The 24,591-nt window shown below is 32.1% G+C and overlaps 1 protein-coding gene across 5 annotated transcripts in view; it reads left to right on the forward strand.

Annotated features, from left to right (window-relative positions):
• Positions 1-24,591, forward strand: part of LOC143191164 (uncharacterized) — a 131,258-nt gene that overhangs the window by 93,085 nt on the left and 13,582 nt on the right. For all 5 annotated transcript variants that reach the window (XM_076395996.1, XM_076395984.1, XM_076396005.1 and 2 more), the window contains exons 2-4: positions 8,402-8,604; positions 16,517-16,765; positions 19,407-19,593. In XM_076395996.1, coding sequence (XP_076252111.1) covers positions 8,402-8,604; positions 16,517-16,765; positions 19,407-19,593 — 639 coding nt within the window. The remainder of the gene's footprint in view (positions 1-8,401; positions 8,605-16,516; positions 16,766-19,406; positions 19,594-24,591) is intronic.

The raw sequence follows: 24,591 nt of genomic DNA on the forward strand, positions 1-24,591 counted from the left end.
GCGTAGGTGCCACTCTTTGTCTTCAGAATGAGGTTTCGAGACTATATCGGAAATATCTGGGATACCACACCGAGTTTTTTTATTTAAGAGTTATAATCATCTGTCTACTTGAGTTCTTGTTGTTCTCTTTTTGATAGTGATGTTGAAACTATATCTGTAAATATGTTTAAAAGATCGTTGTCTTATTCAACAATTTTTGATTATTTGTGGAAAAAATAGCTTTGTTTCGCGAATAATCGAAACATTTTCTTAGGAGCATGAGTTGTTTATAGAATAGTGAAATAATAACGGTTCTGGTTTTTGGTTTTGCGGCTGGTATAACATATTAATCCATCCTGTTGAACCATCAATTGATTCAAGTTCATTAGTAGTTTAATAGTAGCGTCTTTGTTGTCGATGTTATCTATGTTATCCAAGATGATAATGGACGTTTTACGACCAGACAAAAACTATTTTATTTGATACTACAACAATGTAATAAGGTATCGAAAGGTGGAACCAAATTTGCGCTTCGGAATCACTGAAGGGCGCGATTTAAGTGGAAATATTATAACACAAGAACGGAAAAATAAAATAAAAGATATCTTATAAAATATTCATAGAGCAATGCAGAACACTAAAAGTGATAAATCACTAATTTTCAAAGACTAATTTTTCTATAACGCCTTCTTCGTAAAAATAATTGACAATCATTTACCACTAGATGGCTTATTTAATCACTAAAGCCTACTTAAAATATGCATTTCAAATAAAAGTTTTAAATAATATTTTCATTTATCATTGCACATGGACGTATTTAAACATACTTAAAAGTATTCATACTTTTTCGCTGACTAAATAAAAAAATACATTATTTGAAAATAAATATACTGTCTTATGATCAACGTCGAGGAATAAAAAAACAAATATGTTGTACAAAGTATATAGCGTACAAATATAGATAAAAATAAGTCGTTTGCTTGCACGACATCTAATTTAATGTTAAAAAATGTCAAGATGAAAAGATTATACCCGAGAACCTAATCTTTACATTGTTCTAATATATGCGTATCCACCTTGAGAAAAGGTTGGCAAACAGGACATGTATGCCAGTAATTTTTTCGTCAAATTATATCTTAAAAAGTATTCTAAACAATGTGAATTAAATTTAGAGTCTTTTTAATTATCCATATTATATTTTAAAAACCGCACATTTCTTCGCACACAATAAATATCGAAAAAAAACAAGCATCTAGATAAACAAATAAATAATTAAACAAATAATTAAAATTATGTATAGATAAAAGTCATCCAGCTTTTTATAAGGAGAAACTAAATTTTAATGCAGGCTGATTTCCTTAATGAAATCAAATAATTTGGGCCAAAAAAGATTTTGAGGCAAGAGCACATCTCTCAATGAATCAGGCTAGCGCCTTCTGACAAAGTTTTTCAGGTTTTTAACGTGGCTATTAAGTGAGGGTATAAATAAGGTTTAGTAAGTAAATAAAAATATTTCAAATAGAGGTCTGGTTGGAGAGTTTATTGTAAGACCTACGATGTATTTTCAGGGTGTATAGCTCAGTGAATGGAGGTAAGACGAAATGTAAACAGTGATGGTTAAATTATTTGACCGTTATTTATTGACGTTATAAAATATCAAGAAAATTCAAATAGATGAGAAAGGGAGATGAAGATGACCAGTGACTGAATCATTAAACGTACCCTTAAATAATATCCTAGTATAACGTCTCTGGGGTTGCTACATCTTCGTTATCGGTTACCGGTACCCCGCACGTGTTCAACACTTGGGATAATATTTTCTAGGTATTTTGTAAACCAATATTTTCTAATATGTAAAATTCAACATACCTAAAGATCGATACATATTGCTACATCTAACATATCAATTGAAAAGTACCCGGCCTGACACATAGATGCTAAAATAAGCGCTACTAAAATATTGAATTTTTAATGGAAAAAATACAGTTGAAGCAAAAACTTGGCTTGATGCCGAGTTTCAAGACATTGCCCCAGGAAATTCAACCATCAAGGATTGGTATGCTATGTTTAAACGTTGTGAAATAAGCACCGAAGACGGTGAACGTAGTGGACGCCCAAAAGAGGTTGATACAGAAGAAAACATTAAAAAATGCACAAAATAATTTTGAATGACCGTAAATTGAAATTGAATGAAATAAAAGACACTATTATATCAACTGAACGTGTACATCATATCATTCACGAATATTTGGGTGTGGGAAAGCTCTGTGCAAAGTGGGCGCCGCGCGAGCTCTCTTTTGACCAAAAACAGCGACGAGTTGATTCGGAGAAATTTTTTGAAGATAATCAAGCGTAATAAATCTGAGTTTTTGCGTCGATATGTGACAATGGACGTAAACATGGCTCCATCATTTCACTCCGAAGTCCAATCGACAGTAATCCGAGTGGACTGCACACGATGAACCCGCTCCAAAGCGTGGAAAACAGTGGAATAGCAAGGTTATGGCGTCTGTATTTTGGGATGCGCATGGAATAATTTTCATTGACTACCTTGAAAAAGGAAGGACCATCAACAGCGACTATTACATAGCGTTACTGGACCATTTGAAGGACGAAATCGCCGAAACACCGCCGGATTTGAAGAAAAAGAAAGTGCTGCTTCACTAAGACAATGCACCGTGTCAGAAGTCAGTGAAAACGATGGCAAATATCCACGAATTGGGCTTCGAATTGCTTCCTCATCCACCGTATTCTCCAGATCTGGCCACCAGCAACTATTTCCTGTTCTCAGATTTTTCTCAGAAAGAAATTTTCCTCGAATGGAGAGGTGATCGCCGAAACTGAGGACAAATCGTATTACAAAAATGGTATCGAAAAGTTGGAGTATTGGAAAGTCGCTATAATCAGTGAATCACCCTTGAAGGGAATTATGTTCATTAAAAAAACTAATTTTGCAAAAAAAATGTGTTTTACTGTTATAGGCCGGGGACTTTTCAATTGGTCTATTATCATCTGTCCCATAAAATACTTTAAACCCGACTAAACTAGAAAAATAAGAACTAGACCAAGAAAAAACAACCTCACAATTTGGGTACTCTTACAGGATGTAATGGAAGCATTCCTGAAAAGCAGGAAAGTATTAGACAGAAAAAGCCATTAATGGGTTCAGATAGCGTATTTTTCAGAACAAAATATTTTAAATTCCCTTTGCAAAAACTATTTACGCAAATAGAACATTGTTGTTTTATTTACAGCTAAATATTGATATAATCGATCAAATAATACATCGAACTTGGAATGCATTCTGATTCTAGACAGTTTATATCAACGACAAATCTCTAGAAATATATATAAGTCTTGCTGGAGACACAAGCACATAATATAAATACGATTGAAAATAAACATCATTATCACGGTATTTTTAAATGTCTGGGCATTCAGTCGTCGCGAACGCCGGATTGCTAACGGGATAGAAATGTTGTCAGTTTTCCAGAGAATATTTTCGCTGGATGATTTATATGAATAGTTATGAACCGCATTTGTCGTCGTTTCCGTAAGAGCGAAAACGGCAAAAGGATGGACGAAGCTAATATGAGGTTCTAATTTTAACTCCCATATCAAATGCTAATCGCTATTTTAAACGGTAACTACGGATGACTACGAGTGACTACGGATACTTTAGGTTGACAATACAGAACAACACAACAGTTATGGAAATATAACAACAAAAGTAATATGTTTTTTTATGTTGTCGTAAATACACGAGTCAATTTTTTGCTATGATATTGATATTTTGACAAAATGTTGGGCACTCTTTTTAACCGACGTCAGAAAAAGAAGGTTCTATATAGATCTACATATATATATATATATATATATATATATATATATATATATATATATATATATATATATATATATATATATATATATATATATTTCAAAGACACGTACAATTTTTTCACGTATTTTTTTCTAAAATAATCAGATATTTGTGTATAATGTTATTGCTAAATTGATGTGACGAAAAATCAGAAGTAGTTCAGTAAAAGCCATTCAGTTTGCTTTTTTAAGCACTAACCATAACATAGGAGAAGTCGTAGAAACATGGTAGGCAACTGTTTCTATTGTGTAATAGTTAGAACAACAACTTTCAACAGAGCACCAAGTTTCTTTTTTCTAGTTTCGTTGGAACATTTGTCAAATCACCTAGACTATGTATCTATCATTGTTTCTTTATTCATAATTTACGGGCTGTACTTTTACTTGGGCTATCCAATGTAATACCTAATAAAATAACTGCTTAAGTTAGTGAGTAAATATCTAACTAACTAAAAAGAGGATAATAAAATATTTTTACAAACAAAAATGGAACCGACTTCAAAAAATAAATAAGGAACTCACTAAAATGTAAAAAATAATCAAACTTCGACTTTTAACACAATAAAACGTTTTAAAATAAAATATGTACATAATAACCGTTGTAATAACTAAATTAAAATCAGTTTGAAGTCGGTGCCGAGCTCAAACAATATAAAAAATAATGATATAATTTTATCTCATAAATACAAAATTAAAAAGGAACAAAATAGATCTAATTTAATGCTGTTTAACTGTAATTATTTTCATAGTATGGTGGTTGCTTTTTATATTTCGGGATTATGCTAAAGTACAACTCTAGTGCTATTGTGTATATTTCCTTGCTGTCACACGACACACATGTCATTCTATTAGGAATACCATAGAAAACTATCTGTATCGGCAATTTATTGAATTAAATGATACTATTTTGGAAAAAAATGGGTGGAGATTAAAGAACTTGTCATTCCAGTAAACAAACATTGCTACTTCTAATTAGCTACAGCTATAGCCTTTCGAAATAACTTTAGATCCGTAAATTATTGAATTTTTAAAGTGCTTTCATGGAAATCCATCCTAAATAATCGAACTGTAAGAATATGTACAAAAATCGAGCCATATTTTCAAAATTCTAAACTAAAAATTAATCCAAATATAAGCATATTAAATAATTCTAAACTGTTTCTTAGATCTGTTATGAACTCGCTCTATATCAGAAACCCGTTACAAGTATGCATTGTCATGGGTAAAATACAATGATTGAATAGGAAATGGGCAGGTATCGATACGAGCAGAAACGCCAATAAGTTAGCGAAACCTTTATTAGACTGGATGTCTCCGATGTAGATCGAAGGCAATCGACTGACAATTATCGTTACTTTGTATTGTTCGCCAAAACGATTCGACATAACTTCGTATCTGTTCATGGTCTCGACGACGGCATATTTTAGGTGGATGGTATGTTAATCGATAGATATTGTTTTGTTCTATGAAGTTCCTTGAAAATCGCCCATAAAAATTTCATGCTATACCCACGATAGTCAAACTCATAATATCAGTATGATTTCTTGAAACACTAGAACTGTTATTTAACTTTTCTTTAAATTTGTAATTAAAACGGTCACGACATGCTCTCAATGTTTCTTGAAACTAAAATTTTAGATATTACATGTGCAAATATTTGGAATGTAAATGAGTTTCCGCCGTTTAGCCAAGAAATACGATAATATTAAATTATATTCAAACGGTCTGTTTTTTTTGTTTCGAGTTTTGGACAGAAGAATTAAAACTTAAAAGCTTAAAATTATGGAATTTAATGTCGAAGTCAAATAATAATATACAACTAAATGGAAAACTATGATTGATCATATTTTGAATATGATTCAGTTCCATTTTCTCACAATAAACGCTTAGTTCCTGAGATAGAAACAGCTCTAAAATATACTTTTTTGTCTATGATCCAAAGATTAATTCCAACATTAATCTCATAATGCGAGGGTTGTTTTTTATATTCCGGGATTATTTTAAACTTCTAATTATAATTAAAAAATGGACTCTTAAACATGCTCAAATAGTTTTTATTCGGTTAAATTGACTTTAACCATAGTAATAATTATTTTAAGAACCAATCTTTACTGCATTAAACATTGATGTTTTCCGTAAGATTGAAGATCCGTATTTCTTAGCGAAATTGATGGAATGGGATTGCGCTTCAGCTATTTTGGTTTCCATTTTCTTGACCAATTGATGATGTAGTTTATATGCTATAGCAGCTTAAATGTCTTGGACAACAAGAAATAGATCAGGGTATTCAAAAAGAAGGGAATGAGTCTAAAGGATGCTCTTTATGTCCTATGCCCGAAAGACTACTTCCAATATTATTCTGGTAAATTGTGGGTTGTTTTTTATATTCCGGGATTATATTAAACGGGAATAGTCTTATAGCAATTTCTATTTATTTTAAGCTTTTGACCACGCGTAATCGCTTTTTAATACGGAACACTTTTTATTTTGCTTACATCAACTAAAAATATAATTAACTCAACAATAGTGCATCGAGAGACTAACATTTACTTATAATTTTTAACTTTAATCCTAATATCTAAGGCGAAATATTTGTTACTCCATTACATATTGATGTTCTACGTGAATCAAATTTTGGTAGATCATCATATAAGAGGTTATAAGATTAAGGTAAACTATAGTTATAATTCCTAGTTTTTGTCTTGTTTTTACAAATATTCATTAAACAATTCTCCTAGGTCATCAGTAAAGATAGAAATATATAAGGTATATCAGTAGTACTATATTTCTATTCTTCGATTTATAAGAAATAGCTGCAAGAAGCCTTATAATTTTCTTACTACAATTCTTGAATGAACAGTACTTGTGCTTGTAATAGATAACTATGGATACAACTTGAAAACTAGATGGATGACCAGGATTAGCTATTTATTTCAAATAGTGAAACTATTAATTAATTATACTAAAATACTTTTAAAATTGAAATTGAAACAGAAACATTAATCTTACTACATAGTTCAAAGAAATAAATTACCTTCTAATATTGTAAAACAATAGTACAATGCTACTAGAAATTATCTCAGGTTGGATTGGTTTATAATTTATTACAAATAGCGTAAAATTGTGTTAAAACATTTTTAACTATCAAATATTTTCTTATTTAATATTAATTAAAACGGCAACTTTCAATCTATAACAATCTAGTAATATTATTCAAAATTTTGAAGCCAATACATGCAACTAAAAAGCATCACGATGGTAATTGTTTTACTGTTGTACAAATAGAATTAAATTGAGTTTTTATCCCTACAATAATGAAGCACAACTACGACATTTCAAAAGAGCAAACGATAAAATAATTAACGAAATAAAGGGTTACGTAACATTAACTGTTTTTTCATTGGTAAAATGTACTAACAACATTTCTGTTTGAGTAGGTCACTGATAGCTTAAAAGCAAACAAAAGCTCGAATTCGCACACGAAACAGTGCAAATAAAGAATGTATTATGTTCACAACAAAGATTTTTTTCACAGCGATTATATCGTTTAGTCTACCGAGCAAAACCAAACATAATAATTACATTTTTGTTTGGAGAAAATGCAGTTTAATATAACTTATAGTTATGCAACCGTTATATCTTCATTAAAATTGTAAAAAATTTAAATAAAAATATAAAAAAGGCAATTATCTATTTTAAGAGAATGTGAAGTTTAAAATGACCATGCTATTAATTCCATAAGATGTTAGCACTGTACTTATAATACACCAAAGACAACAACCAATTTGTTGGTTTGTCAACCAATTTGTTTACAATACCTGGTTAGTCATTTACCTTAGTGGTGTTTCACAATTTTTTAAATAATCGCAATTATTGAACACAGAATTTGTTTTTAATTTTGTATTGCAGACTGAAATTTGAGTCATAACAGTTGGAGAGAAAAAATATGGGCCCGCAGAGACAGCGAGTGAGAAAAATAACACAAAACTTTTAGAAATTCGTGAATAATCTTTCGAACTCTGGAACCAAGAAAAATATTAAAATGTAAATGAAATAACATTCAATAATCTTAATTGTTGCTTAAGATTACTATCACGTGATTTTAAAACCTTCTATTTAATATAAATTAAATAAATAACTTTAAAGTCAAAGAACCTCATCAATATCATCGCTTTGTCACCATATTTACGGACCATGACACTGTATCACTTCTTCCTGATGAAGCTGAGTGCAAAGTATGTCGAATATTGACCAAATCACTGATATAAAATACTATTTTTATAAATAGGTTAAGTCATATAATTTTGGCAAAATCGATATTAGATTAAGAGAAAAATGAATGTCGGCTTTATATAAGCGTTTTGTGTGTGTTTTGAAGAATTTATTTGGGTTCTAAGGTTTGATATTTGTAACATTCAGTCAAGATACAAAAAGTTGGGCGTCATATAGCAGAAATTTAGTTCTCAATGGTACAAAAATGTTTTTATCATTTCTTTTTTAATTGGACCATTTGTATTAAACAAATCTATTTTTGTTGCAGGCCTAACGAAGTGTCCACGGTTTTGAAGAACAGTAACGTTGGCGGAGGCGGAAAATTGCGTTGTCCGACGCCATTGTCCCGCCTTCGGGTCGAGAAGATCGAGGGCGGCCTCATGGTGGCGGGTGTGGTGGTCGCCGCCAACTGTCAAATCATCCTGCCGATATTCGGTTTCCTTTTCCTATTGGTTGGATGCGTTTTGACTGGTAAGCACACTTAATTGATAAGAAAAAATTACTAGATTTACCCTAAATGAATTAAATATTGGAATTAACTGTTAGCGCTCTTTAAACAAAACTATATTTGTTATTAAAAATGTTGTCCATCACTAACTATCATATTTTCCCATTTCTCTAATGAGAGGTGATGTAGTTTGTCGATACAAGTCATAGTCCTTGGGACCGATTCATCGACTCATTTTTTGCCATGTTCATAAGATGTCTTCTCTAACGTGAAATCATGGAACAAGTGGTAGTCGAGTGAAAAAACATATGAAAAATACAGTGAGTGATGTAAATTCTACCATAAGAGTTTTTCCAAGTATTTTTTGACCGATTTTGGGGCATGTCTGCAGAATATGTGCTGTGGAATGATCTCTAAAACTATATTGTCTTTGGGAATATTCTGGCTTTTTTTCTTAGATCATAGCCTTATTATTCCACTAAATACACAGATTGGAATTGTAACTGATAAACTTGCAGATCCAGAGGTAGGGTTAACTAAAAGCTCAAGCCTTCCATCCCAAGAACGTCTGATTTATATCTTAAATTAATGTTGATATTAGTCGCGGGTTCGAATCGTGCTAAGGCATGGATGTACTTTATATTTGTGATTATTATTGTAAATGTCTTTAGGCAAATGTGGAAAATCCGACCAGGAATAACCATCCCAGTCACGCCAGTAACCACGCTGGGTAAGACCGGATGTCTTCTGGAATGATTTCTAAGTTGCTCGACAGCCGGTGGGCTGCCAAGGACCATTATGATTCGGAAAAAGAACACTTTAAAATGTAATTAAAAAGTAATGTAAATATATAAAATTCAAATAAATAAGCTCATCATTCGACAGGGTGTTTTTTATATTGTTTACAAAATAGTTGTTTAGGGTAAATGATATAGCTCGGTGAATGGATGTAAAACGAAATGAAACAGTGGTCTTTACATTATGTGACCGTTATTTATTGCCAATATAAAAAATGTGGAAAATACATAATAGATAAAACGGCTGGCAGCGGTGTTACCTGGAGACGAGGCTTGGGCTGGCACGTCTAAACCAAACGATGGTCAAGTACTGAATGAATGGAAATACCCTTCAATAACATCCCAGATAAACGTCTCGGGATTGCTAGCTATTCTGGGATTATATTTCTGGGTATTTTGTAGACCGTTATTCTACTATGTAAAAATCGACATGCCTCAAGGTCGCTACAGTTGGATAATGCAAATCTCACAAATTTTGTATGGAGCCATACCCTCGCCATATACATTAAATTATATTTAATTGTGATTATAGTTATGTTATCTTATAACATCTTAATGTATATATGTTTCCTGGGACTATATGAAACTGTTTCACAAGCAATAGAACAGTTTCTAAGATTCAAAACCTTGCTACTTTTCTAATTCGCATTTACAATTATGTTCAAATCGAGAATAAAAAACAATTATATTTAGAGCATCCGAATATGATATTTTTGCGTTTATTCCCAATCTTTTTGAAAATGATTGCTGATTTATATTTCAGTTAGTTTTGTTGTTGTAATTGTAATGGTTCAATTTTTATCAACGATAATAAATAATGGCATATGTCCATCCCTCAAATAACTGAGCACTGGTTTTTCTCAGAAATCGGTGCATTAGTGTCTGATTAAACATGAAAGATAAGTGAAGTATTTACAATATAAGGTTTTTGTTTATGTTAAAACAGGATTGAGTAACTAATATCGTTTGTACTGAAAAAATCGATTTTTTTCATATTTTTAAAGCTTAACCCTCTAAGAATATAGTAATAAGAGGTTTTTTGAAAACTTAAACTATATTAGGAGATAAAAAATTCGAAAGTTCAAGGAAGCCAACAAATTTTATTTGACTTATCCGTTTTTTTTTAATATTAAAAATCCACTTTAATACGATAGAAGTATGTATGGAAATGGCTTGCACCATATTTTAAGTAAATTGTTTCAGTAGAACTTGAAACTCATGACAACGGTCTCGAAAAAAAGTAGTTTCGAGAAAAAACCGTTTAAAGTTTCGTTTTTAGATGCCGCGTCACTAAAACAGGTATATCTCCGAAAATAATTTAAATTTTGGATAACCTTCTTAAATATTCTAGACTAGAATACTAAGGAGGTATACAAGTCGTCCTTTTTCATGTTTAAAGTAAATTAAATTTTTTTTGCTATGTTCTCTCCCTCTAAGTCTCTTTTTCCAAGTAAGGGCTTATCTGAATTGGACTTGACTGGGATGGTTTTTTTGTTTGATTTTACGAGATTGCCGTGATTAAATTACAAACACAAATTTACCATGCCCCGGGATTCGAACCTGTGACTATAGCAACAACAAAAGAACCGTTCGGTAACCTCAACCGTTACATCTTCCAAGCCGGCAGTATTTTATTTTAATAATTCAATTTCATTTGTATCGTTGAAACAGATAAATTAGAAGGAATAGTTAATCGTTTCCAAGGATTTGGGTTTTGTGTACTGTTGATAAGTCAATTTTCAATGACTTAGATAATTCTTGCGCTGTTTGACCTGAAACCTACATCACTAAGCTTCGTCGGTTATCTTGTAATTTAAAATCAACACTTTTAAAAGCGCAAAACTTTCACTACTTTTGTTCATGACTTCCAATGAAATACAAAAAAATTTGATAATTGATAATACATACATTATTCTTATGTTTTTTGGGAAGCAGATTATAACAGTGAACAACAGAATGCTTTATTACTCACGCATCTTTTATAAAACGCTACGAATTAATTCCAACACTTAATACAGCACATCCATTAAACAGTACATCAACCGAACGGATATTATCTAGCGATATTTCGTAAAACATCATCTGCCTAATTCTTAGTGTAAATATTGAGCTTTGTTTACGATTTTAATTATTCTGATGAAACTAATACCAGGCCATAAATCATAAGCTTAACTAATATAAGCCACGATCAGAAGACAGTGCCGGGTTTATAATATTTACTCGACAGTATGCGATACTTAAAATAGTTTTAGGAGCAGTGTTTTTGGTTTTTAATTATTATTAATTATGTCTATTATAGACCTATCAGCTTTTTGTACTTTTTAAAATATGTATCTCTTCATATAGTCATATAGGACTAAGTAGACAGAAATTACAAATAATATAAGGGCCGGCTTGGTTAACACAATAGCCAATGTAGGGGAGTTTGCCACCGAAAAAAATATCAATTTGCCAATTCTTTCCTGAGGATAACCACAAATGTTAAACAAACACAAATATAAATTTACGGCATTGTCCCAGCAGGATTTGAACGCGCGACTATCCCAAAAGCAGAAGGGCCTTCCTGTCCCCCTAACCAATCGCTTAATTACCAACCAAGCGCTTAATTAATACATTAATGGCACCTAAGGTTCTACATCAAAGAAGAACTTGTTTTGCCCTTTCTTTTTAAACTAAGCCTGAAATTTGATTGAAGTTTTTAGTTAAAATTTATCTGGGAAACCTAATATTAGAACATCCTGGCCAATATTAAATCTTCTGGTATTTATTAGGTACGATCCTGCTCGATGTAAACGACCGCATCCTTTTGTTTACAGCGGTATAAATGAAATATGATATCCTACAAGAGTAACAACAGAGATATAATTTTTCCAAATGGTATTTTTAATAAATAACATTAACTTTTTATGCCTGTTGATGTTAAAACTCAAAAATAATTTCAAATAAATCGGATCTACTATAAATTTTATACCACAAGTTATAGTAAATAAAAAACAATTTCAAATCTACAAAACTGAGACAAAATTCTGAAAGTTGATAGTATTTTAAGTGAGTAAATCAGTTCGAAAGCAAAAGTGGGTTATCGTCGCAACTTTCTATTTCTATCAACAGTTCTCGATCTAGAGTATATTTGCTATTTAAATGTCGTATTGTATTTTATGCAGATGCAACGTGCTCTTGGGCAAATAAATCGTTTTCGCAATAGCTAAAAACTTCAGTGTACATTTCGATGATCAGTTTTTACTATTTATTATTTTACGAATGAAAAGAAATTAATAGAATAATTAGTGTAAGATAAATAAGAAACCGCGAATATTATAATATATGTTGACACGGTTTGGTTAATCTAAAAGTACACCGTTTTGATACTTAAATAATATCATAAAAATTACAGCCACACTGAAATAATTTGAATTTTTTTTATGAATAAAAAGTAACGCCTGGCACATGATAAACAATCATAAAAATGCAGCAATGAATTAAATATTTTTTTAACATATAAAGAAGAAAAGAAAAGACCTGGAATTGAAATACAGGAAAATGTACTGGTTAATTGGAAGGAAATCACAATTATCAGTACATACTAAATTTCTATTATATAAGCAAATATTGAAACCTATATGGACATACGGAGTTCAATTATGGGGATGTTCTGCAAAGAGTAACATAAATAAAATACAAATTTTTCAGAACAAAGTCCTGAGAGGTATTGTGGGCGCACCTAAATACTATAGGACTGATTACCTACATCGAGACCTTCAGATACCCACAGTCAGTCAAGAAATCAAGATAATTGCAAGTGGGCATGAGTAAAGACTCCATTATCATACGAATATTGAAATATTGCAACTTTTGGATACCACCAGAACAGGACACATACTCAAAAGAGCTAAACCATCTGATCTTGTGTAGTGTGGTGAGGTGCATATAATAAAAAATACAGCAGTGACATGTATAACCATAATTTCACCAGAGACTGCGTTAGAGCCGATGGGTCCTCCTAGTTATATACCTAGATTTAAGTTACCATAAAGACAAATTGTAGGTTAGCCGAAAAGTCATTAAAATTATCAATTTTTATTTCATTTAAAAATCGAGTATTTTACCTGTACATGTATGATGCGCACTGCTAAACCTCACCCCTGCCACCAGCCATATGGGCCGGCTGCTGACCAAGAGAATGAAATAGATGATATGTCAAAAGATCAGCTTACCTGATATTCTCTCTCAAAAACTTTGCTAGCTCTTATACTATCTGTCTGTAAAGTCGACTTACCTGGTTTAATATTTCAAGTGTGGTGCCACTTAGATTAGATCTTATTAGATAGTGGTAAAAATAATAAAGGGGATGAATAATAATTACAGCGAATTATTTAAACCTAAGTATTCATAATCTTAAATATACAAATTACTAAAATTTTATACAAATTGGTTATTGATTTCAAGAATTTTGATACCTTATGATGAATATAGTGGTATTCCATATTGAAAACAGTTTGGCAATGGTTTTATCGTCTTTTATGAGGCCGTCATGCCATACCTTATCGAATCTTCTGCAAAGGCTTTTTTTAATGAAATCTGTTATTCTGTGAACCTGGTCAATTGCTGAATGTTTGTTAATAAACTAGAACTAGGTATTAGGGTTTTTTCTCTCTATAATTGGTTTTATTCTTTTCAACAGGAGTTTTTAAAATTCATTAGGTATTACTGGTAGCAATGAGATATGTCTATAGACTTTTATTAATTTTTTGGGAGCAGTGAAATGCATACACTAAAGCCTTTGCTATCATACGATCTGATTAATAGACCCATCAAGTTTTAGAACAAGATTTAGAATAAAAAAACAATTATGTATGCTTCAGTAGCAATGTCAACAAATCAAATAATATTGTCTGATACGGACCTTAATTTTCTTAACAATACCAAAGATAATTTCTTGGAATTAATAGACACTGAATATATACAAGCAAAAGTAACCACTGCTCTGGTAACAAATTATAAACAAAATATTATCACGTAGCATGATAACAAAACAGATCGATTGTTATAGTCGCATCAGTACTAATTATCAACAAAAACAAATTGTAATGCAGACGAAATATTTATCGACGACCTGTCAAACCGTGCACGGAATTACAATGATCCCGCTTTCAAACTTTGAATGTAAATTTGGAACCTTGAAACTTTTTCCCGATTTAAAGTAAGATCTACTAATTGGATTTCCACTTTTCCACGGTGATGTAATTTTGTTTTGTTATTATAATTTGGCACTCTTTTACTATGGCTTGAACTGGTCTCAAGAATTCTGCAAATGAAACAAGAAAATCATTCAAGTTTGATTGGGTGATTCAAAATGATCTACTACAAAAAATTAAGCCTCACTATTGTTAAAGTTGTTCTCGCCGTCAAAATCCTTAAACATATTGAAAAATCTTTGCGTATGGAAGAAGAATCTACAAGAAATCTACAAGAAGATCCGATTTAAGCCCAACAAACTTTTTTGTATGGAAACACTTTAAAAGAAACTAAATCTCGAGAGAATTTCAGCATTGAAACTGACTACTCGACAAAAAATTGAATCCACTCAAGCATGTCATCTTAATTATTTAATTTTATTAAAATTATGTAATTATATTTAATCAACATTATATTATTAATGTAGTTTTTTGTCTTTCCATTTTCAAAAGGCAGTAACTTTTTAAACCATGGTATATTAATTTAATAATTAGTTGTATGATTAAATTAACTAAAGGTTTATTCACAGTGATTTTAATGGTTTTGCACTAATCATGGAACCAATGGAATCAATGGAAAGGTCACCAAACATATTTAAAAACTTATGCTCCATCATATTCAATTATCAGTTTTGGTTTAAATTATTTAAGAGAGATGATATTGATGTCAATGACAGAGTACTGCTTGATGGGCCAAAAACATTTGAAGACAATCTGTATTGCAAGACTTATTAGGCGAGAATACAGCTTAAACGCTCAAAGAACTTTCAGGCAGCCTAACAGTTGATGAAAAACTGTTTCCAACCTTTAGACATGATGGGAAAAACCTAAAAGGGCGGAAAAGGCCAGTCCACTAATTGGCTGAAAATATCGTTTTGGTCATTTTCAACATTCCTCTCTGGCGTACTGTGCATTGTCAGTCCCAAAATCAAAAAGTAATGGGTTCCAGAGAAACCATCATTAGGGACAACAAAACCGAATATTCGTAGTTCTGTGCATATAGAACTCTGTGCATATGGATGAAATCAGCAAGGTCTGTTGACAGCTGCTTTGTATGATTCAACTGTTACTACACATATCTAATGTCGTCAATTAAATATTATCGTCTTGGTATTGTTGTAAGAAAAGCCACCAATAGCGAGTAACAGGCGAAAAGGTATCCAAGGATGCAATGTGGAGAAGAATGGAGCAGAATGGAGAAGTTCTGCTACATCCAACATACTAACCAGGCATAGCGCTTTCTGACTACCACTTATTCAGAATCATGCAGCATGGCTTGGCTGGTACATGGTTTCATAATTATGACGAGTTACGAAAAATGATCGATGATTGGATCGCTGCCAACCCAATATTGTACTTTTGGCATTGTATTACCATGTCGCCAAAGGTTGGAAATGTGCAGAGAATGTTGCGAAATATTTTGATGATATATATTGTACTTTCTCAATAAATGTCTTTTTAATTGAAAAAATATCAGAATATATTCAAACACCTAATACAAAAAAGTTTTAATTTCTTCATAAAATATTTTTAACAAAAAAATTGAACCGAAAACATCCGCGTGAGAGCTGAACGCTCTAACTATTACACCATAGCAGCAGTTGCCTGCAATATTTCTATGTAAACTTTGTACCGGCCTTTGAAATTTGGAGGTTTCCCCTCCTTTCCACCATCAGATCCTGATTTGGTTCCAATGGGATCACCTCGAAAGTTTGAAAATGAATTTTGAATTTTGAAAATCGGTCCACAATTGACGGAGAAATCGGCGAACATACATTACAATAATATATAAAGTCGAACATAGAGCCTCCTCCTTTTTTGAAGTCGGTTAAAGAAAGGCATTGCTATTGTAAAACTGTTATATAGCGACTTTGTATGCTAATTTTATCTTCGTCCTGTTTCAGCTGCATCGTATAGAGGCCCTGGTGAAGATGAGGAACCGGATCACTATGCCGAACGTATCGCGTTCACCGGAAATTCGAGGATACTGGGTCCGGCCTGTATGGTGGTCGGACTCATAATGTTAGTGTCCGGATGTGTTCTGTGCGTGTTAACCCGTAGAGCTCGACGGAGAGAGCAAACAGTCGGTTTCCATTGTCCCCTCCACGGAGATTTCTATCCTCTTAGTCCAATAACTAGCTCAAAAACTTTAGGTAAGTTATTATGTTACCTATATTTTACTATACAGAACCTAAAATCAGTCAATAATAATTACAACAAGTATTTTCCTTTCAAATAAATACGGATGTTAAAAATAACAATAATGTCTAGGATTTAGCTGGGGTTTGTTCCCGACATATATTGAAAGTACTAGAAAAATATGACTTACATTTTCTGATTTTTTGTCATTTATATAATTTTCATCGTTCCATCTGCGCTGGTCAGCAGATAATGACGAACAGGACATTTTAATTTATTTACGAGTAGTTACGGTAATTGGTTCATTAACTTGATTACTGCTCATTGTCTATATTTCCCGAGAGAAAATTCATGTTAATTAAAAGTGCAGATGCTTAATATACTATACTGCCAACATTTATTTCACGTTTTTTAACAGATAATTGTTACAATCGTCCTAATTATTCATCAGTGTATCTAGTTTCTTACCGAAGGAAAGCAGATTTAACTAGATGAAGAAATTCAATTACATCTTACCTCTCTGTATATATAATATGTTCAAAAAATTCGTTCTAACCAAGTCCTTCATTGGTTAACATTGAGCATGATTTTCTTCAAAATTAAAAATTAATAAATCAAATAATAATAGATGGGGCAAAAGTCCCGCTATCATATGCGCCACAAGAACGAGCAGAAATAGTGACAATATTTATTGAAAATAATTGTTTCATTATTGCCACAAAGCGGCTATTACGTCAAAAATATCCTAATCGTCCAGTGCCTCACAAAACCACAATTTATCGTTTACATGAGAATTTTCGACAGTACGGTATGACAATAGACGTGCCTGGTTCTGAAAAACAATAGACGTCTCGTAACGCTGAAAATGTGACTCTGGTGCCGGATAATGTTGCAGAGTCTCCACAAACATCAATTCGGAGACGTGGTTCTCAGTTACACATTTCTGCACGCAGTTTAAGGCGAATTTTAAAACTGCAGTATTTTATAGAGACCCAACGAGTTGGGTACAGTAATGCAATCTTAAGACCGTCTGGTGAAACTGAAGGTTTTTCATCTAAATTGATAATGAGTGATGAAACTTTCTTCTCAGTGACCACGTCAATAAACAGAACAGTCAGTTTTGTCAATTAATTGAGGATTCTTAATTAATTTCTTAATTAATTGATCCTCCATAATACTACAGGACTGACTATCTACATCGAGACCTTCCGATATCCACAGTCAGTCAAGAAATCAAGAGAATTGGTAAACGGGACATGAGGAAAGAATCCATTCTCATGAGAATATTCAAGTATTGCAACTTTTAGATACCACCAGAGCAGACCACAGACTCAAAAGAATCAAACCATCTGATCTTGTGTAGTGTTGTGTAGTGAGGTGCATTTAATGAAAAATACAACAGTGATATGTATAAACATTATTTCACCAGAGACTGAGATAGGGTCGATGGCTCCTCCCAGTTATATACCTAGATTTAAGTTACCATAAAGACAAATTGTAGGTTAGTCGGAAACGACTAAGAACAAAGTAATAATTAAATAATAAAAAAGTTACATTTATGTTTTATTAACGATTACTTAAATTTATGTTAACTTGAGTCCAAAGATGTTTGCATATCCAACTGTTATTGCATATTCCTTAGCTTAGTGATTAAAAGTTCTTTAATTAACAAAAAAATAAAACCAACATTGTAAATTAAAAATATTTTTAACAAAAAAACTTGAACCGGCTTCAAAAAATAAATAAGGAATAATTTACGCAGTTATTTTATATAAAATTACAGCGGGTAGACTAAGTAAATGTGCAGTATGTATAAGGAAAAGTAGGAATAAAGAAAGAATGATTGAAAATAAGAAGCGCCTCAGGCCCCGGGGTCGACTACCTAGCCTAGGCGATTTGATAAATGTTCTAACTAAACAACAACAAAAAGTTATTGTACCCGCGGGGAATCGAACCCGCGACGCCTGTTCGGTGCTAAAAGCTTTAACAATTACACTCTAGAAGTAGACGTGTACAATATTTTCTTATATGCTATAGTTAATGCTTAAACGCTGATTTAGCTGATTTTTCATTACGTCAGCTCATCATTGAAATTTGAGCGTTTCCCTCAATTTCACCCCCTTCCCCCCAACAGATGTTGATTTGGTTTCAATAGAACCACCTCGGAAGTGCACTCTTTCGAATAAAAAAAGAATTTTGAAAATAAGTCCTCAATAGACGGAGAAATCGGCGAACATACATTAAAAAATATATATACAGCCGAACATAGAACCTCCTGCTTTTTCGAAGTCGGTTAAAAATAACTAAGAAACAATAGAGTAATATAGAACAACAGCTAGATATAAAATACAATGCTATTTGATGAGTAAAATTTGGCATTTAGTTCGGAATTAATAAAATAAAACTAATTTGTAGTAAATAAAAGTTGTAATTATTTAATAAACCAGGAAAGTAGTAGAAACCTTCCTGAAATACCGTCATTATCTTCGATCCACCCTATTATTATTTTCGTTTCGAAAATAGTTTCGTGTAATTAGATACCGAAATAGCCACACAATTATTTCCGTTATTTCGTGACGTTTTCTGACGTCAAATTAACTGATATCGTGTCTATTGCCGTTGTAAATATACTGACGGATCTTTTTCAATTTTCAGAAGTTATTCAAAGGAATGGAAAATGTACTTTATGTTGGCCCCGAAAACGAGGACCCGGGTCGATAGCTGTGGGTCCTCCACAATGTCCTCATAGCCAAGTATCAAGCACAAGGAGTTCAGTTGCTAGCTCGCCACACAGCCAGTGCCCGACGCCACTACCATTCTTAGTTAATTCGACCACAGCAGGGTAAATATCACAGTCGTTAGGATAACTTCAGTAATAACTAATTAAATTCAAAAATATATAGTCCGTTCAATGAAACAGTGAACTCGCGTCATCTGATGACGTCAAAACGTAGCAGTGTTGCTACATCAATTCTGAGTTTTATTAGTCTCAAATAAAATAATTAAACAAAAATACTGTTATCAAATATAAATTATATTAACATTAGTCGTACATCTACATATATTATCCAACGACTTAAAACTACAATTATTTATACAGTTATAATAATAGTTTTCAGGTTTTCCACACCACCTATAAATTAAGAGTTCCAGGCGCGTTTTTTTATGTAGTGGTATCCCATGGAGGCCTAATCCACCTAATTAACATTTATGTATACACAAGTAATATATTTTACTTTCATTAGAGATCATATTTACCTTTTACGTTTAGTTCTTATTTCCTTCAGTACAGTATTTCCTTGTAAAGTCATTTTGATATCACTGTATTTCTCCTTTTTTTTCAGTTACTACCTGTATGCATAATTCTTGATTAAACTAGATTTTATCACTGCATTCTTCCTAATGCATTTGTCATATCTGCAAAACAGTTAGTATCCTTTCTCTCACATATTTTAAGCAAATGCTCGTGTATATTCTGAACAATTACATGCATATCTATTCACATAAATCTCTCACACTCTACAATAAAATTTCCTACAGTTATCGTATATTAGTTATTTGTTCATGTTGTTTCCACTCTCATCACTCTGTTTTGGAAATTGCCAACATTGAACCATAATCCCATATTCAGAAAGTTTCATTCAAGTGAATAATCTATCTAACATTTGTTTTCATCCAAATCGAAGGTGTTACTAACTATTTCTGTTTCCAGCATGAAGAATAATATATCTGCAATGAATTATTAATAAATATTATGACTAATAAAACCTAACCAATTGTTATTCCAACGTTTACCTTTTTCCATCAACCTTTGTTGTCTTAACACTATCTTTATTATCATCTTGCCATGAGTGACCTAAGTTTTCTATGGATATTTTCCAGGCTAGCAGTTTCCTCTGAAATAATTGTGTTAAAGTCTATTTATATTGAAAGAACTACTCACTGTTATTAAATATTTCATATATTTGATCTTTGATGGGCGTTTTTTTTTCGGTGAATCCAAGATTATCTTTTTATTTTTTTAAATAATTTAGTGGCCATGACCGTACTAATATTCAGTGCAACTATAACACACTAAAAATATTCTCAATAAAATCTTTAGCAACTTAGTATTAACAGTAAAAATACTTACTTCTTTAACGAATTTAACTGACAAGAGGGAACCTCTATTATCTCGTTTCTGTTCAAGGTAACTGATTAGAAACGCAATCTGTTCTGCCTGGTTTCAGGATTTTCAATCAGAGTAATATTAAGCTTGTTTATGACATGTAGTTATTATAACTAATATTTTGAACAATTTTGCAGACGTTTAACAACCAGACGACTTTTATTGATTCGGTTATATGTTCGTACGTATCATACAGCATTCTGTCTCTTTTTAACTAGAATAAAAGGAAAAGGAAAATATTGTCTGATTCTAAAACGAATCTACAAATTACGACAGGCAATACATTAAACATCTTGATGACATGAGTTCACTGTTATTTTGAATAGGCTATTTGATGTTATTTTATTTTTTAAACAGTTTCAATGATTTAAAAGTTTGAAGAAATTACTGTCAATTGCATGTAATGAGCTTTGAAAGGATATTGAAAGAAATGTGGTCCTTATGTAAAAAAATACTGTTTAGACAGTCATTTTGCAGAAGTAGTCAAGCCAAATCGTCAAAATCTATTAATATGAACTGCATATATGAACATGTGTGAATACACTTTTTACTTCATACATTAGTTTATCGTCATTAATCCATAGAGGGTGTTCGGGAAGGATATCTACATTCCGTAGAAATATTCTTCACCAAATCTCACCACTGTTGACGATCGGCCTCAACCATCCTAACCTTGGACAATGTTAGTTTCTTCAGATTACTTTCAGATTCATCTACAATCTATCTACATCTCTAAGGAATTCGTTCACCTTGACAATACACTGAACTGATAATAGTAAGTAAGCGAATAACTTCATTTCTAACACGATCGAAAAGGGAAAATTAAGGATCGCCATTGAAAGACTTCAAGTTTATAGATGTCAGGCACTATAACGATGTCTAAGTCTCGAAGCCGTCTAAGGACCAGTAAGATAAGCGTTCGAAACAGATATTTCGTCTCTTCCACGCTCACCGTCTTGGAGAATCAAAAGCTCCTTCGTCTGTCTTCTTCCTTCTTCATCTCAGTACTGTTTGTCTGTATTACTGTTTATTATATGACTAGTTCCATCGAGCTAACATGTCAGTTGTTAATACTTTGTGTGTTGTTTGTGTTTTCAGTATTAATTCTCCATGTGGTTCTGCAATGTGATAATATATAATGAAGAATCCTCAACATCAATACAATAAGAATACAAGCGAATATCACATCAGTTAAGGAGATTGAGCGTTACACTTAACGGTCTGATTATTTTTAAAAAATTTCGCACAATTGCACCCACTCCTATATTGAAAACCAGTGAAGAGACATCTCCTTAGCTAATGTCGACTCTGATCTCAAATATATTTTACAAATGATTTGGTAATTTCCTACTGTGCTAATGAAACCATGGTAAGATGCTTCAAGAAGTTAAATATTTCTCAGGGGAACATGTTCAACTTTCACAGCTGCCCAAAGTGATGACCATTAAGTGTATACAGTCGAAAGTAAAACGAAAGTTTAAAAAAATGTTGCTGATGTGTCAGGCTACACGTACGACCTTTTACAAATTTACATTTTATTTAAAATTTTATTTAATAATTCTGCAAGTGCTTCTTTTGTTTGACTTAAATATTCGTTCAGTAATAACTCCAATTGCTCCAATCTTCAATCTGTCAAAATAAGCATACTTAAAGCATCGAAACCTAATTCTACAATTGCAAATATACTTTCTCAGAGATAAAATTTCACATTTTCAAAACAGCAAAGATCTATATTGTGGTGACAAATAAATGTTTAACCTATGAAATAAAGCCAAGCCACTGTCAGTATGGAAAGTTGATATGACACTGGTTTTTTTCCTCAGTTGCTCAGATCGAAGTGATGATGTAATTTTGATGTCCTCAAAGGAAGTATCGGTTTTAAAATATGGATTGTCAACGCCCTCAAATAGTTGAGAAAATAAATGAATAACAATGGATTTTAATAAATTATAATTTACTCAATTAAAAAAAAGCCTTGAATTACTTTTAAAAAGAATAATTCATAGTTCTTATATAACAAAAGTTAACCAAACATTGAATTGAATATTACTTTTTCCTTCATAGACGCCGAAATAAAAACCTTTTTAATCAGCATTTTAATTTATATTCGGCAATTAATGAATAAATTATACTGTACTCTGAACATAAAAATGTTTTTCCTAAAAATAAGGAAACGACAATCACTACAATTACAACTATTGAAGCGAATAGTGGTTAATTTAATATAATTGGTGAGGTTTTTGCGTTGTTTTTTTATGTTGACGATATGACACATCAAATTTAAGTGTTATTTGTGGAAACACTCTTGTTCAATGATCAACAAACAGATAATATCTAATTTAGCTCTTTATTATTTGTTATAAATGTACATATAAACGTACGGAAAATGAGTTATTTTATTTAAAATTATCCTTTTTTTATCTCCTTAGTGGGGATGCCGAAAAATATTGATATATCGATATTTTAGAAAAAAATATATAAAACGATATATCGAAATATCTTTTTTTTTCTCGGTGACCGACACCTCTACCCATCGTGGTTCAACATTCTGCCAAATAGACAATAAGTATTTGTTATCAGAATTGTTATTTACATGAAATGTTAAAAATCACTTCAGCAAGCGATCTGTGTAAAATATTCTAAATATTGCTCTACACGGCACTCAAAGACCTCAAATTGATTTTTATTTAGTTACTATAACGATTATTATGTACATATTTTATTTTAAAATGTTTGTTTTGTGTTAAAAATCTAAGCTTGATTATTTTTTACTTGTTACTGAGTTTCTTATTTATTTTTTGAAGTCGGTTCAATTTTTTTGCTAAAAATATTTTATTTTATCTTTTTAGTGTTAGATATTTACTCAATAAATTACACAGTTATTTTGTTAAGTATTCCAATGGATAGCAAAAGTATAGACCGTATGAGGAAAAATAGGAAAAGAAAATAATGATTGAAAATAAGGAATGTTTCAGGCTCTGGAGTACGCTACCTAGTCTAGATGATTTGACAAATATATCAGCCAAACTAGAAAAAAAAGTTGGTACATTATTGGAAATCGAAAGCAAACTGAATGACTTTTGCACTGAACTACTTCCGGTATTTCGTCACATCAGTTCACAATATAAGATTATTTTAGATAAAAAAATATGTGAAAATATTGTACGTGTCTTTGAAATGTGAGGTTTTCCCTCGATTTCTCCCCCTTCCCCCCACATGATTCTAACTTGGTTCCAATGGGACCACCTTGGAAGTGCACTCTTTCGAATAAAAAAAGAATTGCGAAAAAAACGGTCCATAATTGACGGAGAAATCGACGAACATACATAAAAATATATAAGGTAAAAATATACAAAAATATACAGTTTTTCTAGGTATTTCCCCTCACTAGTTGCGCATTTTCTCCATCTTTCCGGAAGTTTTTTGGTGACGGTATCGAAGAATTCCTTGGGCAACTCGGACAGTCATGTGCGCAGAAACTCCTCTACCTCGTCGTCCGTGTTAAATCTTTGACCTCCGAGAGCTTCTTTCAGTGGTCCAAACATGTGGTAGTCGCAGGCTGATAAATCCGAACTGAAGAGGGGTGTTCCAGTACCTCTCACCCTAATTCCGATATTGTATCGAACGTGAGACGCGCGGTATGAGGGCGCGCGTTATCCTGGAGGAGAATCG

Source organism: Rhynchophorus ferrugineus, unplaced genomic scaffold, assembly GCF_030347505.1.
Source record: "Rhynchophorus ferrugineus isolate W39M unplaced genomic scaffold, kcgeb_rfMv2 rfM1, whole genome shotgun sequence".
Classification (NCBI taxonomy): domain Eukaryota; kingdom Metazoa; phylum Arthropoda; class Insecta; order Coleoptera; family Curculionidae; genus Rhynchophorus; species Rhynchophorus ferrugineus.